The 19504-nt window shown below is 48.0% G+C and overlaps 1 protein-coding gene across 6 annotated transcripts in view; it reads left to right on the top strand.

Moving 5' to 3' along the window:
• RALGDS (ral guanine nucleotide dissociation stimulator) overlaps nt 1-19504 on the top strand; it is a 107441-nt gene that overhangs the window by 64969 nt on the left and 22968 nt on the right. For 2 of the 6 annotated variants that reach the window (XM_040406155.1, XM_040406154.1), the window contains exon 1: nt 7079-7734. The exons of the other annotated variants lie outside the window; for them this stretch is intronic. In XM_040406155.1, coding sequence (XP_040262089.1) covers nt 7552-7734 — 183 coding nt within the window. In that variant the 5' untranslated portion in view covers nt 7079-7551. Of the gene's footprint in view, nt 1-7078; nt 7735-19504 lie in introns of those variants that run through there. 6 annotated transcript variants of the gene reach the window in all.

Here is a 19504-nt window from a genome sequence, read left to right as displayed (position 1 = left end):
TCTGCATGGAGCCTGTACCTTCTCCCCGCGTTTGTCTTGGTTTCCAGTAAAGCGCTAAAAATAATCCCCGCATCCAGGTCTAGCAGCGTCTGCATCCCTGGTGGTCTAGGACAGTAAAGGGGTTAAAATGGTTTTCCAGGTCTGGTATAGATGATTCGGCACCCCACTGATTAGCGGAGGAGCCACAGCACGCCGCGACCAGCCCAGCTCCAGGAGACGTGCTTATATGTCAGTCTTGTGCAGGAAAACTATTGGATATTATTATATATTATAGTATTTATTATCTTTTTTTTTAATGTTTTTATATATATTTTTATTTTATTTTTTTTACAGTTTTTTGGATTATTTTTACATGACTGTTGCTCACCTCGACTTCCATTTATTCTGGTGGCGTGTCTGTCTGCATCTTCTAGGAGATTATAATCGTCCTCCAGTGCCACCGATGATCTACAGTACTCGGCGTCCCAGTAAGACCACTTCCATCTTAGAAGACCCCCCTCCCCAGCAGGACACCACCATAACCCTGCGGCCCTTGTTGTTGTTGTTGTGCTTTGTCTCTGTATGTGCTGCCGAGCATGTAGACGTGTCGCCCCCGGGCCTCCCGCTGCTAATTAGTCTCCTGAAGGTGATCACCGAAACGGCTCCCATTGTAGTCAGAAAGAAAAGGCCTCTTTCACACAAAGGATACGGATTAGGTCCAGATCGGCTCCGGATGCGTTCAGTGAAACTCGCTCCATTTTGCAAGCAAGTTCAGTCAGTTTTGTCTGCGATTGAGTTCAGTGGTTAAGTTTTTTCCGCGCGGGGGCAATGCGTTTTGATGCGTTTTTCACGCGCGTGATAAAAAACTGAAGGTTTACAAACAACATCTCCTAGCAACCATCCGTGAAAAACGCACTTGCTTCCGGATGCGATGCTTTTTTTCACCGAAGCCCCATTCACTTCTATGGGGCCAGGGCTGCGTGAAAAACGCAGAATATAGAACATGCTACGTTTTTCACGCAACGCAGAACTGATGGGTGAAAAAAACTGCTCATGTGAACAGCCCCATTGAAATGAATGGGTCAGGATTCAGTGCGGGCGCTATGCGTTCACATCACGCATCAGAAAATGTTATCTATTTCCGTTTTTGTTTCCGTTTGTCTTCCTTTATTTTTGGAGGATCACCAGACATAAAGGAATGTAAAAAAAAGTCTAAGACAGGTTTGCCATGCAAATGATAGTAAAAAAACGGACACGCGGATGACAATCTTGTGTGCCTCTGCGTTTTTTAGCGGTCCCATTCACTTGAATGGGTCCGCGAACTGTTTTCCGCGAAAATAATAGGACAGGTTATATTTTTTTTGACGGATTGGAACCACGTATCACGGACGCGGATGGCAAACGGTGCATTAGCCGAGTTTTCAATGGACCCACAAAATCACGAAAAACGGCGCAACGGACACGGAATAAAACAACGGTCGTGTGCATGAGGCCTAATGCAAATAAATGTAAAATAAAGGATTAGCTGCTCCCCTCTCAGGCATCCAAGGTCCTAATGCCCCGGCAAAGTTTTTTTTATTTTTTACAACCCAACTTTTTAAATATTTTTTTCTTGTTTCGGGGGGATGGGAAAAATATCAGTATTTCCATCTCAATTAAGTTTTATTACTTTTGCACAATAAAAAAAAACTTGAGGTAAAAAAAAAAATTACGTTTTGTGTCGTCGACTCGTCATAATAGGACACCCCGAACTTCTTTTTTTTTTTTTCTCCAAGGTGTCTGGGCAGCGACTATTTTGCCTCTCCCATTCTGAGCCAAGCCGAGCATGCATGTGTACGGGTGGATTGCAGGCTCGGCCAAACCGAGCATGCATGTGTACGGGTGGATTGCAGGCTCGGCCAAACCGAGCATGCATGTGTACGGGTGGATCGCAGGCTCGGCCAAACTCAGCATGTATGTGTATGGTTGAATTGGGAGATATAGCTGCCAGCCAAGGTTTATCTCGTTTGTGTTTGGCGGCTTTTGGCTCCTTAATAGCTGCTGTAAAAGGGCGTGTTGGCAGGGGTTAATTATCGCCTTTAATATACGGCCTTGTAAGGATGCATTTTTCTCCTAGGGCCTTGGGCCGTCTGATTAACCTGACCATAGGGGAGCGTGTCAGGGAATGGGCATGCACTACAATCTAGTGTAAGGGCCCATAATTAATAAGGGATTGTAAGGGCCCACAAGTCATGTGTTTTCTAACCCTGGACAATCCCTTTAAGGCTGGAAATACAAATGCAGTTTTTGGGGAGCCGAGAGCCTGGACTGTGACCTGTGACGGCAGCGCTGCTTCTTCTTCTTCTTCTTGCCGGCTTCACTTTTAGTGTTAGCTCAAAAACTGCCCGTGTGTTTTCAGCCCTACCACGTGGTCGGACCACGTGGTGCGGTAATGTATCTGCCAGGCTGTGGCTGCGTACCGTCCGGCCGTATGGGTCGACTAGTGAAACCTACAATGTTTAGTCGGTCTGCATTGTTAATGGCCGCGTGATATTGAAGGTGCCATGCGGCTATTAACAATGCAGTCCAACTACACAAGAGCCAGCTGCGTCCACAGTCTGTGGTCATACCCTTAAGGGATTGGCCCTTCAACAACATTTATCAGTAGGTGATAAATGTATGATCTCTGGGTGCTACGAGGAGCAGGGGTCCGCTGTCTGCATGGGGGGGGGGGGGGGGGGCATTCACTTCTATGGGACTGACGGAGACAGGTGAGTGCTGCACTATACAGTCCCCGTTGTGTCCCGGTCCATTCATACAGGAGGTGATCAGTGGGGTCCCAGCGGACAAACCCCCCCAGCAGTTGTACATTCATCTGAAAGTATTATATGGCTCTATATAGTGGTATTATGTGGTGATGCAAACTATTATTATGTGGACTGTTTATGGCGGTATTATGTGGAGGTCTATGGCGGTATGTACGGTCAGGTTACAATCCGATGTGGGGTCCACAGGACTTTAGTTACGTCCTTGTTTTTGATAAAATATTCTGGGTCACGGAACGGATATTGCGTGATAGAAAAGTATAAATCTGTCATAGGAGGAACATCTCAGCGACCTCATCGTATTCTGATCATTTTCCGCCGCTCCCCCCGTGATGGAGAATCGCCCAGAACGGCGGGTTTCATGTTGTGTATTATTCCGGCCGTGTACCAGAATGATGGGAATCCTGCGGAGTCAGCAGAACCACGGGTGCAGTGAAATGCTGCCGTCCCATTGGCCGCGATCTCCGGCTCCTTTCCCATGAACTTCCTGTTTTGTCCACATTCCTCAGCAGAAGACCGCAGGGCGACAGCTCAGCACTTCTCGGAAACAGCGAGGAAATGGACTTAAAACCCAAAATCTCTCTGCGGCGCTTTACTGGCTCTCCAGCTGGAACTGCTGACATGTTACAGAAAGCGTTCCTGTTGACGGATCCTGTAACATCTGGTGCAAGCGAGAAACCCTTCGCCCTAATAAGTAACATCTGGGCAGAGGGCTGAGGTCTGTGATCCGATACTTCAGTAGTAAATGATGATCTGGAGATTCGGTTCTGGCCAGGGAGGCATCTGATGGAGGAGACAGGGCTTCCTCCAAGTCTCCAAAAACTTGTAATAGTCCCAGGTGTGCACGTGGCCTGAACATAGGGGAAAGCGCAGGATGTGGGGGCTATGTGGATAACACTGCCAGGGGCCCATGTACAGCTCCAGCTCTGCCCCAGGGTCTACAGGTAGCAGGACACCTCCTGGCGGTGGCTCAGGATCAGGCATAGTGAAAGCCAACTGCCCCATCCCGATCCCCCCCATAGTCACATCATCACATCCCTGCCTCCAAAGACACCCCCTCACTGCCTAGCGAGGACCCTCAGTTACTCCTCCATTCATTTCCTGGTGTGCAATAACCTGCATGTTAGCTCTGCAGAGATCATAGCAATGGAGATAAGCAGCTGCCAGGTATCTCTTGTGCCACTTATCTCTAAAGAGTAACGATATCAGACCCCTTAAACCAGGCATGGCCAACCTGCGGCCCTCCAGCTGTTGTGAAACTGGATAGCCTACAGTAGGCATGCTCAACCTGCGGCCCTCCAGCTGTTGCAAAACTACAACTCCCATCATTCCATGACAGCCTACAGCTATCGTCTTACAGAAGGACATGGTGGGAGTTGTAGATTTGCAACAGCTGGAGGGCCGCAGGTTAAGCATCCCTGCCCTAAACATTTTATTGGGGGAAGGGGGGCTTCTTCCGTCTACGAGCGGTAACTGCTAGCAATAATCGCGGATGAAATGATGATGGCCAACGCGGTTAATCATGGAGCGATGCAGCCGTCAGAGTGATGAATCCGTTCCGTGGAGTCATTCGAAAATCGAATTGTCGGCAATTATCAGCTTAGAAAATAAGTGACGGGCGGATTATGTTTCCTCTCATTGTGCAGGGAGTGATGAATTGAGAGCAGCTCCAGGGCAGGAGAGCGAAGGGCGCCCGCGGCGAAAGAGAACTGACCCCCGCCACGGTAGAAGTGGGACATAACGTGGCAGTACGTCAACGAGTGCGTGCTGCTGGATTCTAGCATGCTCGAGATTCAGTAGCCACGTTTCCCAATCCTCTGATTTTAAGGCGACTTTGGCTGCTGGACAATGTCGCTAAAAGTGTGAGTAATGATGGCGAATGCGGCAGAAACCCAAACCTGCTGGATTTCAACTCATTAGATATGATTTAAGCAGCGCGGCCCCCAAAGTCGGCGTCTAGTCCCACCCTTAGGGCTCATGCACGCGACCGTTGGTGTTTTGCAGTCCGCAAATTGCAGATCTGCAAAACACGGACACCGGCCATGTTCATTCCACATTTTGCGTCAAGGTCGGCCCCTAATGGAACAGTCCTATCCTTGTCCGTAACGCGGACAATAATAGGACATGTTTTATTTTTAGGCGGAACGATGGACATACAGACACAGAACGCACGCGTAGTCATTTCCGTTTTCTTAATTTTTTTCCTGCGGGTCCACAAAAAAACTAAAAACGGACAAATAATAAGTTTGTGTGCATGAGCCCTAAGGCTTCCTGTACACGTGTGCAGACTGTCCTTCAGAAATTCCGTGCAGATTTTTTGTGCGTTTCCGCAGCGAAGACCATGTGTTACTTACGGATTTGATGCAGTTTTGCTGCAGATCTCACCCTTGCATTGAAAAGGGTGAAATCCGCAGAAATGGTACTTGGGATTGGTCTAATCTCATACATTTTGCTGGTAATGTATTACGTCGCAGTTTATCCTCGTGAGAATCCGCTCTGAAAAACTGCAGGTTCTCCGCACAGTGTGCAGGAGGCCTTAAAGGGGCCTTATTTTTCTGGTGTACGTCGTTATCAGTCAGGGTTCTGCTTCTGGGACCTCAGAAAATGAAGGGGCTGCAGCTCAAATTTCGGACTGCTGCCCCTGCACGACGGCGCACCGGCCACTCACTCCGCAGGGGAGCTGCAGCTCCTTCCACAGCAGGGTAGCAGGGGGGAAAGAATGAGGGGTCCGCAGTGCTGAAACATTGCTGGGGTGGGGCCCCTAAATTCTCAGGTTTGATTGGACCCCTCACCAATCAGAAAGTGACAATATATCCTAGTGATAAGATGGGGAAAACTCTGTCCTGACCGTATCAGTGCAGGCAAGCTGAGCTGTTGCTATTCACTGACATGAAGCAGAGATATAGAAAATCATCAAGAATTGAGACACAATAGGGCTATATTTATTATATTACCCAGTTTTCAGCAAAAAGTTGCAGTTTACGCAAAAAAAAACCACACAAATTGCGCAAGTATGATGCCATTTACCCCGCCATCTCAACATGTTGATGCAGTGGGTGTGGTTTATCAGAAAGGGCGTGGCCTAAAGCCTTTATTAACGCTAGACCCAGAAAGTGGTGCAAATTGTGGCACAAATCTCCACCTGCGAATTCATTTTCTGAATTTAGGAAAAAGTTGATTTATTTTTTGAGGTGTGCGCCTTTTAGTAAATTTGGCGCATTTCACGCCAATGTTTTTTTTATTTTATATATATATATATGTTAAGGGCCAGTTTGAAAAACACACTTTAAAAATAATATTATTTTTTTTTACCCCAATGAGTGTTCACTTCAGTACAAAGCTGCATTTTCAGCTTGAGGTTTTTGACGCGGACCTGTGCCAAAAATCGCACAAAACAAGGCATGAACTGTTTTTTTTAATGCTCCCTATCCATTTCATTGGGAGATTCAGCACCGATTCTGCCCCAAGATAGGGCACGCTGCTTTTTTTCCAAGCTTCTTTTTTTTACATGTGTAAGGGTGCTTTCACACTTGCCTTTTTCTTTTCCGACGCTGAGTTCCGTCCTAGGGGCTCAATACCGGAAAAGAACGGATCAGTTTTATCCCCATGGATTCTGAATGGAGAGCGATCCGTTCAGGACGTCTTCAGTTCAGTCACTGAACAGCTTTTTGGACGGAGGAAATACCGCAGCGTGCGGCGGTATTATCTCCGTCCAAAATTCCGGATCAGTTGCCGGAATGCCAGCATTAATTTACATTGAAATGTATTAGTGCCGGATTAAAAATACCGCAATGCCGGATCCGTCCATGCGCAGACCGGTAAAAATGTGAACAAAATATATATAACGGATCTGTTTCTCCGGATGCATCTGGAGAGACGGATCCGTTTTTGCAATGCATTTGTAAGACGGCTCCGCATCCGGATCCGTCTACAAATGCTGTCCGTTTGCCGGATCACTCTGCCGCAAGTGTGAAAGTAGCCTAAAAACATAGCGCTGCGTACCGGAATCTGATGAGAGGCTGCTGTGAGGTGATATTGAGGCAGAAACGCTCCATAATCAGTGCCAATCTCTGTGTGAACTGGCCCTTAGACTGTCCCTCTTAGAAAGCTGCGGATCTTTTTATTGTGACGCATAAAACCTGATGCAGCGCTCCCTCCAGCCCAGTGACAGGCGGATCCAGGCCAGGTTTTCTCACCCGCTGAGCCGGGTTCCTTGTTTGCATATCAGAGGGTGAGGACATGTTTTCTTACATCACTGTGTGGGAGTGTTCAGAGCGTGAATGGCAAAACCCACAGCCCTGGAAATCCTGCAGCCCAGGCAGAGGAGAAGAGAGCGCAGGGCAGGAGGACACACGGCAGTGGCTACATTGTATCAGGAGCTGAACGCGGATACATTGTATAAACGGGATCCAAGAACAGAAGATACATTGTATCAAGTCCCATCACAGAAGATCACAACTCCCTTCAGAGCTGTGGATACATTGTATCATAGGAGGATCCCAGTACCGCAGTGGATGTATTGCAGTCACGCCAGGGGATACATTGTATCATCACAGAGGATATTACAAGCCTAGAAGAACCTTCTAAAACCCAAGGGATACAAAGTCTCGGCACAGGACAGAGGATCTGGTTTCAGAAGATCGCAGGGATAGGATCCTGCAGCCAGAATATGGGGCCACAGCTCCAGTAACCCCCCCCCTCCCTAACCTGGGAGGGTCCTGGATCCCAGCTCTACCCCATAGAAATGCTGAACTGACAAGCGGCCCCTATGATTTTCCTAATGTTGCTGGAGCCTCATCATGACAAAACCAGCACCCCAGAAAAGATGTTCGATGGCTCCAGGAAGATGAGAAGTCTCTGGGATGGGGTGAAGCTGGAGGTGGCCGGGGACAGCAGTCCTGTAGTCCTCAGCAGTTTCACTCAGCTCGACCCTGATCTGCCCCCCTTGGAGGTGAGACTTTCTATTTACTTCACTATCGAATACAAGACCCCGTCATAGAGTCCATCTTATTTACCATACAATGAGAAGTTCTGCAGTTTTTGAACGTACTTTGGCTTACAGTTCTTCATTGTTTCAAGAGCTCTGCTTGCTGTCAGTGATGGGTCAATAACCTGTATTGTCCTAGCTGATGGCTTGTTACAGTGTATCAGTTCAGGAGTAAACATGCCTCTCTCCAGGCCGACAGATCCCATCTATACTGATACATGGTAACAAACTGCAGCTCTGTAAGGCTCATGCACACGGCCGTTGTGTGTTTTGCGGTCCGCAAAACACGGATGGCGTCCCTGTGCGTTCCCCAATTTGCACAGGGACGCCTTTAATATAACTGCCTATTCTTGTCCACAAAGCGCGGACAAGTATAGGACAGGTTATATTTTTTTTTTGCGGACCACCGAATGGAGCAATGGATGCGGACAGCACACGGAGTGCTGTCCGCATCTTTTGCGGCCCCATTGGAGTGGATGGGTCCGCATCCGAGCCGCAAAAACTGCGGCTCAGATGCGGACCAAAACAACGGCCGTGTGCATGAGGCCTAAGAATGGGTTCCAGTTTCCCAGGCTAACCAGTACAGAACCAGCACAATAGATACGATTTTCATTACCCTAAGGAGCGACTTATCATCCTATGCACCCGCAGCCTAAGATTTATATCTGCAGCGTGTGACCATAGTCTTAGGATATGTTCAGATGGGTTTCGGTGTCGAAAAACCAGGTCGACACCACCTCAAATTGTTTTTGATGGGAGTTTGCGCCGCAGTTCAGGATGAGGATTTTTTCTAAATGTTTTTCAAGACCACGCTTAGGCCTCATGCACACGACCGTATGTATTTTGCGGTCCGCAAAAAACGAATCCGCAAAAAATACTGATGATGTCCGTGTGCATTTTGTATTTTGCGGAATGGAACAGCTGGCCCCTCACAGTCCTATCCTTATCCGTAATGCGGACAATAATAGAACATGCGGACATACGGAAACGGAATGCACACGTACCTTCAGTTTTTTTTTGCGGACCCATTGAAATGAATGTTTCCGCATACGGTCCGCAAATAAAAACAGAATGGACACGGAAAGAAAATAGGTTCATGTGCATGAGCCCTAAGAATGGCCAGGTCCATTCATGGTGCGGTTACCGAGCGGACTCCTCGCAAAGCCGATGGCGCTAAACCTAGAGCGGGTCTGCATGAGAACACAGCACAGACAAAATCCTCCATCTGAACATACCCTTAGAGCTCGGACACACGCGGATCCCTCCCGCGTGCGTTCTGTAGTTTGCAGAACGGAATGGGTCGACCATAATAGAAAAGCCTATTCTTGTCCGCAAAAAATGTGGCTCGGATGCGGACCCAAACAACGTTCGTGTACATGAGCCCTTAGAGTAAGTTCACATTTGCGTTTAACGGATGCGGCCTAGCTGGATATCAATGTTCACTGGCGGACTCCATTGATTGTAATGGGATCCGGCCGCTTTCCGGCATAAGTGCTGGTTGCATGCAACGATTCCTGTCCAGCTGAAAGCCAGCATTTCACTGGAAAGTGGCCCCATCCCTGCCGGATCCCATTAAAGTCAGTGGCGTCCGGCGGTGAACGGCAGTATCCAGCTAGGCTAGATCCGGTGAATTCCGGCAGGCTGTTCTCTGTCAGATCCTTTAAACACAAATGTGATCCTACCCTAAGGATCCCTTCACGTTCTCCTCCGCAGACAAATCGGCAGGATTTACATGCAGAATTGCTGCGACTTGCCTTGCGAGGCTGAAATACGCAGCAATCCTGCAGTACTCCTACGGCAAATTCGCATCCAAGTCCACGTCAAAAGCCCCATGTGAGATGCGCTGATCCGCCTACAACATAAAATTACACCAGGTGTAACGAGACCCCAAAGCCGTTCACTGACCGCCAGCAGAGATCTTGAAAGTGATGAGGAAACAGTCTATTAGAAAAGTTGCAGAACTTCTCATTATCCGCTGATTGTGACTTATTTACGTGACTCGGAATCAGATTAGCTGAATCTGCGGAACGCACGTGTGTCCAGACAGTAAGCGGGCGCCATACCTCTGCACATACCATCATCGCAAACTGATTTTGCACTAGTTTGTAAAGGGTTAAATGAGTGCCCCCGGGCCGGCGTGGTTTGTCTTGGCAGTGGTGCCCAGAGGTGAGCGGCCGCAGATGGAATTTTAATCATCAGTGGATTACGGTGGATGGAAAAACCACTTCAGGTTCTCAGGGATCGGTTTATTGGGCAAAGTTTCTGCTTCCAAAGGATCTGGACTGGGAAAGGGATTAGATGATCAAAGTGTGGAGGGAACAGGCCGGGGATGGTGCCGGGGCGGGGGCGGCGCTTGTGGTACCATTTCCATGATAATGCCAGACCTCTGCAGAATACACAAATGGGTGCAGCATTGTTACCTGGGGTCTGAGTGTTTACTGTAGAGCCGCATACATGGTAGATGATGCCCCGCAATCCTTTATATCTGTTTCTAAAAATGCTGGGTGACCATCAGTAGGGCCGTCATGACTGTCCTAAATGACAAATCTGCCAGGTGACGGCGCCGGAGGTGGTCTCATTACAGAACTAGTCTGGCCATTCAGGAGCCTGGGAAAGCTGGGAGTCCATATAGCTAACCAGAGACACTGCTAATACAGAAGTAAGGAGGCAGGGAAAATACTCAGGAGCCTGGGAAAGCTGAGTGTCCTTAGATAACCAGAGACACTGCTAATACAGAAGTAAGGATACGATGTAAGGAGGCAGGGAGAATACTCAGGAGCCTGGGAAAGCTGGGTGTCCATATAGCTAACCAGAGACACTGGCAATACAGAAGTAAGGAGGCAGGGAGAATACTCAGGAGCCTGGGAAAGATGGGTGTCCATATAGCTAACCAGAGACACTGCTAATACAGACGTAAGGAGGCAGGGAGAATACTCAGGAGCCTGGGAAAGCTGGGTGTCCATATAGCTAACCAGAGACACTGCTAATACAGACGTAAGGAGGCAGGGAGAATACTCAGGAGCCTGGGAAAGATGGGTGTCCATGTAGATAACCAGAGACACTGGTAATACAGAAGTAAGGATAAGATGTAAGGAGGCAGGGAGAATACTCAGGAGCCTGGGAAAGCTGGGTGTCCATGTAGATAACCAGAGACACTGGTAATACAGAAGTAAGGATAAGGTGTAAGGAGGCAGGGAGAATACTCAGGAGCCTAGGAAAGCTGGGTGTCCATATAGCTAACCAGAGACACTGCTAATACAGAAGTAAGGATAAGGTGTAAGGAGGCAGGGAGAATACTCAGGAGCCTGGGAAAGCTGGGTGTCCATATAGCTAACCAGAGACACTGCTAATACAGAAGTAAGGATAAGAAGTAAGGAGGCAGGGAGAATACTCAGGAGCCTGGGAAAGCTGGGTGTCCATATAGCTAACCAGAGACACTGCTAATACAGAAGTAAGGATAAGGTGTAAGGAGGCAGGGAGAATACTCAGGAGCCTAGGAAAGCTGGGTGGATAACCTTTTGTGAGCTGCCATGCACGCCATATGGGTTGTCACAAAGTAGTAATAGAGTCCCAGTGGGCTCTGGTTGGGCCCCCGCTTCACTTTCCTTCCTCCGGATCTTCCAAAGACAATAGACGTCCAGGGTTTAACCCTTTGCATCGACGTGTCATTTACAGCTGGCCATGGGGGCTTTCAGTTATGATAAGTGGTGCCAAATACTCCAAATTCTCTCTCAAAGGCGAAGAAGTTTCCATCATAAAGACTGTAGCCCCTGGACATGGAGATTCTGACGGAGAAGAAAGCCCCCCCCCCCCCCCCCCCCCCAATCTAATGGTGGCGGAGGCTCCCTGAAGGGTTCTTGTTCCGTCTTAATTATTTCCACGGTTTAATTACAGCATTTGTTGTTGTGAGGACGGTGAGATGCCATCAGGGTGACAGCGACGTGTCAGCAGCTGCTCCACTCCTACTGTGTGAATAACGGCGTACTGCACGTGAGGAGCTCAGAATGCCAGCTATGGGAAGGACGCTGAGGCCAGGGATAGGACAGTCCTCTGGATCCGTCATGGATCCGCAAAAACGCCTCCGTTCTGATAATACAACCGCATGCATCCGTTATAGCCAAGACGGATCCGTCTCTAAAACCATTGAAAGCCAATGGGGGACGAATCCGTTTTCTATTGTGTCCGAGAAAAACGGATCTGTCCGCACCACATCACGGACAGAAAAACGCTGCTGACAATGAATGGGGACAAAACGGAAGCGGTTTCCCCCGCTATTGAGATCCTATAAAGGATCTCAATAGCGGAAAGGGAGTAGCCTAATCCAGAATCAGTGGGACCTGAGAGGTGCCAGGTTATCAAATGTCCTGGTTGATCTCTAGATAGGTGCTAGATTATCAAACGTCCGGGATTATTGATGAAAGGTACCAGATTATGTATCCTGATTGTGAAATGTCCTGGATTATGACTTAATATCTGCCAGATTATCAAATGTCCTGGATTATTGATGAAAGGTACTAGATTATGTATCCAGATTATCAAATGTTCTGGATTATTAATTGATAGGTGCCAGATTATATGTCCTGGTTGATTTCTTGATGGGTGCAGATTAGGGAATTTCCTAGATTATATTGAGAGATGCCAGATTATCAAATGTTCTGGATTATTTTGTGATCTCCTGAGTTGTATCTTGATAGGTGTGAGATTATTGAATATTCTGGATTATGGGACGGTCATAGAACGGTCTATAAAGATCACGTGTAGCGGTAGAGAACCTATAAAAGCCCGAAATGTAATGTTATCCCAAATTCTGCTGCCGTCCCTTTGGAGACGTCTCCACGGTATATTGTGTGCTGGATTATCAGACTGTCAGGCTGATGCCGGATGGAAGGAATTTCTCGCTAGTCCAGCGTCCTCCCGTGTGTTGCTGTATTACTATATAACAGATTTGTAGGAAAGCTGTGTGGCAGCCATATTGGGGGCAGTATCTTGCAGCGTGCTGCCGTCGGTCACAATTATCTGTGTATTTCTTGGTGTCAGATTATTTATTTTTTTCCGTGTGATTGGCGCTGAATTATTTACCGCTCGTCTGATCCCGTAAACGGAAAGATAAGCGGCAGAAGACGTCTCACGCCGCGCGTCAGCTGCCGGGCGGAAAGTTCTGTCACTTCTATCTGGAGAGAAGTAGTCGGGAGATTCCACCCGGAATGATGCAGAATCACTGGTCGCCCATAGCAACGCCACCATCGCCTTTTTCGTAATCGTTATCGCAACATTTTCCTAAACCCGGACATTAATTATGTAAATCCAGTTTAATCATCAGGTTCTCTGCTAGCTGTCAGTGAATGGGAACATTCTTGATAACTCATCCTGACTAATACAGCTATAGGGGGAGCACAGGAGTCACACCAAGCCCCTAGTACCTGAGGGGGGACCTCTGAGCTGAAGGTTTGTTACAGTGTATCAGTGCAGGTAACCCTCTGACTCCTGTCCAGGACTCCATGCTGATAACTGTTACCTACAGTGATACAATGTTTGTATACATTCGTTTTGCAACCAGTGTAAACAGTGTTGTGCCTGTTTGCCGACAGTAAGCAGAGATGTTGCAAATGGTGACAAAGAAAGTCTATGACAAAGTAGCAGGACGGCTCATTGATATAATACTGTATATTCATTGCTGGGCTCCCAAAACCGTCCACAAGACGCCACGCCCGCACTGCTTATGGATCACATTAAAGGGATCAAGTCGCAGGCGGCACAGCGGGCTACACTGCCAGCAACATGGCGGCCGGGGGGCATCTGGTACTATATGTACGTGTGTAGGGTGTATCGTTGCCTGTATACCTTGTGTTTGTTGATACAATATGTATAGTATGTGTAGAAATATATATATATATATAGTGTATGTATGTGTTACATGTGTGTATTGTGCCGGTACATCTATGTATGTTTTTGTCCTTGTTGTGGACTCCAGGGGGTTAATATTTTGGAGCAGGCAGAGGGGCTCTTGTTTATACTCAGCAGAGTTCACAGGAGGGGCCGCGCTGCCCCCCACCCCCTACAAATCACAGCCTGTGTTAATACTTAGCAGATGCGCCTCCTCTTCATCTGCCGCGCTGCATTCCTCTGCATCCTTCTCTCTCTGGGATACAGTCGGGGGTAGCCGTCTACATAGTAAGATGGCAGAAAACCGCTTACATAGCACTTCCCAAACTGCATTTAAGGTCAGCAGAAATTGAGCATGGCGGCCAGAGAAGGCTCGCCCAGCCCCTTCACCACTCCATAGACCTCCATGTGTTTACAGGGCGAATGTTGGGCAATTGCTTGTCCAGCGATTGCCTAATATTCTGAAAGCTGCCGCCATAGCGGTCGGTAGAGTGCCTATTACCAATCAGTGCTCCCTGTAGCATCAGGATTGCCTGCAGCCCGCGGCCGTCACTCCTTAGTCATCGATTATTTTAATTTTTAGCATTTTTTTTCTATTTTTGGCCCGTGTATGTCCTCGCCACTTTGTCACAACGATGAGGGTTATTACCAATGCTGGGTGTGACCTCTCCATCTGCATTGTGTTACCTGCGCTGACGTCAGTGTAAATTCTATACGTGCCCCGGTCCGGCCGCTCACAATGCATGCGATGGGAAAGCCCGCGGCTCCTCGTCGTTATACGTGCTGCTCCTACATTTCATTGCGTCTTATCCTTTTGATGAAGCGAGCCGTGACCCATTTTTCAGCCATCGAATGACCTTTGGCGTCTCTTAAAGGGCAGCTCCATGTGCCCCCAGTTTTTCTGGGATACAATTATTAGATGAAGAAAAAAATGGCAAAATGTGATGTTTATGGTCCTGAAATTTCAGACCATGATGCTTTGCAGTTGGGGCTCGATCCAATCTGGACGGGGTTTCTGTTCTGCTCTTGGTTACCCTGTGGTGGTCCCATAGATGGACTGATCTGACCTGATGATGTCATCATTGACGCTGGTGATGTCATGTCCCAGGTTTTTCACACTTTTTGTAATCGCCATTGTGTTGTGGGCTTGATTGTTGCCTCGTTATGGCCCCTTGGTGCGGCAGTGTTGTATGGGGGGCGGGGGGGGCTTTGTGTCGCTGTGATAACGTTATTTGTGTTAGATACTAAAGGGAAGATCAGATTATGGCTAATGTGTGTTTGCCATTTTGTGATAATGGCCTCTAATCGTACTATTGTGTTGTAGTGACTACATTCATCAACTTTCTTCCTCGCTGAGCATTGTGGGAGTTGTAGTTGAGCCAAGGATGAGGTGGTTACAGTCATGTCCCACCCTTTCCATAAGGGCTCATCACACGGCCATATTTTGGCTATCCGTTTGCGTCTTAATTATGGAGTTGGCTGAAGGCAGAGAGACGATGACAAAATTTTAAAGGGATTTGTCACCAGGTTCGAGTCTGGGGTCTAGAGGATGGCATGTCAAAAATGAACTTGGTAGGTGCAGCCTCTACATGGCCTGCGGGGGTGACGGACAGGAAGCTCGAAGGTGGGGGAGCCGTGTCCCGACGACCACGTGGACAGGACAGGGTTGCAAATAAGTGTCATGTGACCTCTTCTTGGTTCTGATTGGCTGAGAGGCTTTAAACAGGGCAGATATGAGAAATGATATTGGGTTTCCAATGATCCATCGGATCTATAACCTTGGCAGGTGGGTGCCATACAGCGGTACATGGCATGTCTACAGCCTAGTATGGATCCACGTGTATGTGGTCTTCCTTTCACACGACTGTAGGCCGTCCATGCCCGTATTGCGGATCGCAAACGGCGGTTCCGCAATATATGGGCAGCAGCCATGAGAATCCCTCAGATGCGGACACATTGACTTGAAGGGGTCTACAATCCTCAATATACAGTGCAAAGGCACCGATGGGAAGCGCTCCGTGGGATTTTTGGTCCATGCCTCCACACCACAGATGATGGGACATGTCCTATCTTATGCCGTATATTGCGGATTGACGGCCTATTCAAGTGAATTGACACGTGCACACACCCGGTCATGTGAATGAGCATTCGGCTCCCAACCAATAGGGACCATCAGGGAGCTGGAAAATACAAATGGCCCACTCTGGGTGTTCTTAAAGGGGTTGTGCAGGAGGTAAAAATTATTGCTAAAGGCCTAAATAGTAAAGGAATCCATACTCGCCCCTCCCATTCTGACACTTACCAGGGCTCCGCTGCTCTCTGCTTCTTGGTCCAGTCTTGACACACAGGAAATGCCTGCTCAGCCAATCACCGGCCGCAGCAGTGACCCGCCTCAGTCAGTGATTGGCTGAGCAGGCATTTCCTGTGTGTCAAGACGGGACCAAGAAGCAGAGAGCAGCAGAGACCTGGTGTCAGAACGGGAGCGGCGAGAGATTGACGAGGGGCGAGTATGGCTTCTTCTACACCCAAGCCTCCTCCATACACAGAGATTGACGAGGGGTGAGTATGGCTTCTTCTACAACCCAAGCCTCCCCATACACAGAAATTGACAAGGGGTGAGTATGGCTTCTTCTACACCCAAGCCTCCCCCATACACAGAGATTGACGAGGGGTGAGTATGGCTTCTTCTACACCCAAGCCTCCCTCATATACAGAGATTGACGAGGGGTGAGTATGGCTTCTTCTACAACCCAAGCCTCCCCCATATACAGAGATTGACGAGGGGCGAGTATGGCTTCTTCTACACCCAAGCCTCCCCCATACACAGAGATTGACGAGGGGCGAGTATGGCTTCTTCTACAACCCAAGCCTCCCCCATACACCGAGATTGACGAGGGGCGAGTATGGCTTCTTCTACAACCCAAGCCTCCCCCATATACAGAGATTGACGAGGGGCGAGTATGGCTTCTTCTACACCCAAGCCTCCCCCATACACAGAGATTGACGAGGGGCGAGTATGGCTTCTTCTACAACCCAAGCCTCCCCCATATACAGAGATTGACGAGGGGCGAGTATGGCTTCTTCTACACCCAAGCCTCCCCCATATACAGAGATTGACGAGGGGCGAGTATGGCTTCTTCTACACCCAAGCCTCCCCCATATACAGAGATTGACGAAGGGTGAGTATGGCTTCTTCTACAACCCAAGCCTCCCCCATACACAGAGATTGACGAGGGGTGAGTATAGCTTCTTCTACAACCCAAGCCTCCCCCATACACAGAGATTGACGAGGGGTGAGTATGGCTTCTTCTACACCCAAGCCTCCCCTATACACAGAGCTTAACGAGGGGTGAGTATGGCTTCTTCTACACCCAAGCCTCCCCTATACACAGAGCTTGACGAGGGGTGAGTATGGCTTCTTCTACACCCAAGCCTCCCCCATACACAGAGATTAACGAGGGGCGAGTATGGCTTCTTCTACAACCCAAGCCTCCCCCATATACAGAGATTGACGAGGGGCGAGTATGGCTTCTTCTACACCCAAGCCTCCCCCATACACAGAGATTGACGAGGGGTGAGTATGGCTTCTTCTACACCCAAGCCTCCCCTATACACAGAGATTGACGAGGGGCGAGTATGGCTTCTTCTACACCCAAGCCTCCCCTATACACAGAGATTGACGGGGGGTGAGTATGGCTTCTTCTACAACCCAAGCCTCCCTATACACAGAGATTGACGAGGGGCGAGTATGGCTTTTTCTACAACCCAAGCCTCCCCCATACACAGAGATTGACGAGGGGTGAGTATAGCTTCTTCTACAACCCAAGCCTCCCCCATACACAGAGATTGACGAGGGGTGAGTATGGCTTCTTCTACACCCAAGCCTCCCCTATACACAGAGCTTGACGAGGGGTGAGTATGGCTTCTTCTATACCCAAGCCTCCCCTATACACAGAGATTGACGAGGGGCGAGTATGGCTTCTTCTACAACCCAAGCCTCCCCATACACAGAGATTGACGAGGGGCGAGTATGGCTTCTTCTACACCCAAGCCTCCCCCATACACATGCTCACTTGACCGAGCATGCATGTGTTCTCAACGGGACAAGGGGATTAAGTTGCCATCAGACATCTCCCATAACAACAAATGATCAGGCATGTTGAAATCCAAAATGCCCGACCTCTGATTTTGGAGATGTTGGGGCACCTACAGGCATATTAGATGGTCGGCCAGTAACGTCGAAATTGGCTGCCGTTTGTGTACTGGGGACTCTCTAATTGGGGTTAGGAGTCAGGAGGGTGGGGTTCTTCGGGGGATGACTTAATCAGCTGATGCCCAAAACAAAAAAAACTACTTGTATAGATGTAAGAGCAAAAATAATCTAATATTTAAAAAAATACAGAAAAAAACGTACAAAAAGAATGCGCTGCGCCCGGTCCTGGCAGGAGTCCTGAGAAAGTGCAGGGGACAATGTGAGCACTTTGGTTGTTATCTGCTGTAGAGGTTAATGTTTACCTCCATCGACCTCTCACCCAACATGGAGGCTTATCTCCCCCATCCTGGATCTGCTTTACTGCCGTCTTTTTAAAAAAAAATTATTATTACTACTGCAGTCAGGAATGAAAGGAACGAGGGGAAAAAATAAAAAAACTTAAAATGTCACCTTGTCGCACCGCGTGGGGTTAAACGTTCCAGCAAGGTGCAGTATTTGCAGTAATAGTCCTTCCTTACGCTCGTCTTTTTTTTTTTTTTTGTTTCCATCTTGGAACCCAGTTTATTTTTCCTGGCAGAGTTTCTCACCATCTGCAGACTCTACACCCCCGTTCTCGGCCATTTTGGGGAAAAAAATATAAAAGTTATGAAAAACATCAACCGCAAGTCATTTGAGCTAATTGTTTGCAGAGCAATCGCTGGAAAGTATCAATTAGCGTTATTTGCGGCTTAATTATTGACTGGGCTGAAATCTGAGATGTTAAAGGGGAACCGTCACCAGATTAGATTGGGGCGTCTAGAGGGCGTCCTATCAAAAATGGACTAGTAGGAGCAGCCGCAGCCTCTGAATAGCCTCCGGGGGTTACAGGCAGGGATATCTGGGAGGGGGAGCCTTGTCCCAGTGACTACCGATACAGTACAGGACTGCAAGGAAGTGTCACATGACCTCTTTCTGGGGTTCTGATTGGCTGGAGTGTTCACACAGGGCAGAAATGAGACATATTTGCCACCTATCCTCCCCTTTAAACGGCGAACATTTCCTACTGAAAACGTGACCGATGTACGTGTATATATGTGAGCGCTGATGGAGACGACTCTGGGACATGTCATCAAAATGTCTCCGTAGTAGTGCAGCCTCCGATAGGCGTGAGATAATAAAAACAGAAAACTTTTTTCTTTTATATATGTATATGTTTTGTCCTGGAAGTTTTTCTTGATTTTTGGCTGTTCTTCACGTTTATTTTAACAACTAATTTGCTCTTTTGGAATTTTCTATTCTATTTGCGTCGGCGGAATGGATTCCTTATGTTTTTTTTTTTTTTTTTTTTTTTTAACGCTCACATGAAAAACTTCCATTGGAATTAAACGCAGATGTCTGTTAATTCTCAGCTTCCGGGGGGGTCAGTGTAAAGTGTTACATTCTTGCAGTGTGAGAATTTTTTATTTTTATTTTTTCCTTCATTTTCCCAAAAAATAAATAAAAAAATGACCCAATTTCTCAAAAGCTTTTCATAGTAGTGGAAACCAGATGACGTCCAGGGGCTGTCAGGCCTGAAAAGTGTTTAATTTATTTTTTCCTTGGCAGAAGAAGCGAAGTGATGCTCCGGAGGAATTTTTCCTTTTTTTTTTTTTTTTGCTT

The sequence above is a fragment of the Bufo bufo genome, chromosome 8 (genome assembly GCF_905171765.1).
Source record: "Bufo bufo chromosome 8, aBufBuf1.1, whole genome shotgun sequence".
Classification (NCBI taxonomy): domain Eukaryota; kingdom Metazoa; phylum Chordata; class Amphibia; order Anura; family Bufonidae; genus Bufo; species Bufo bufo.
Note: the sequence above shows the minus strand (reverse complement) of the source record. Positions and strands in the feature narration are given on the sequence as shown.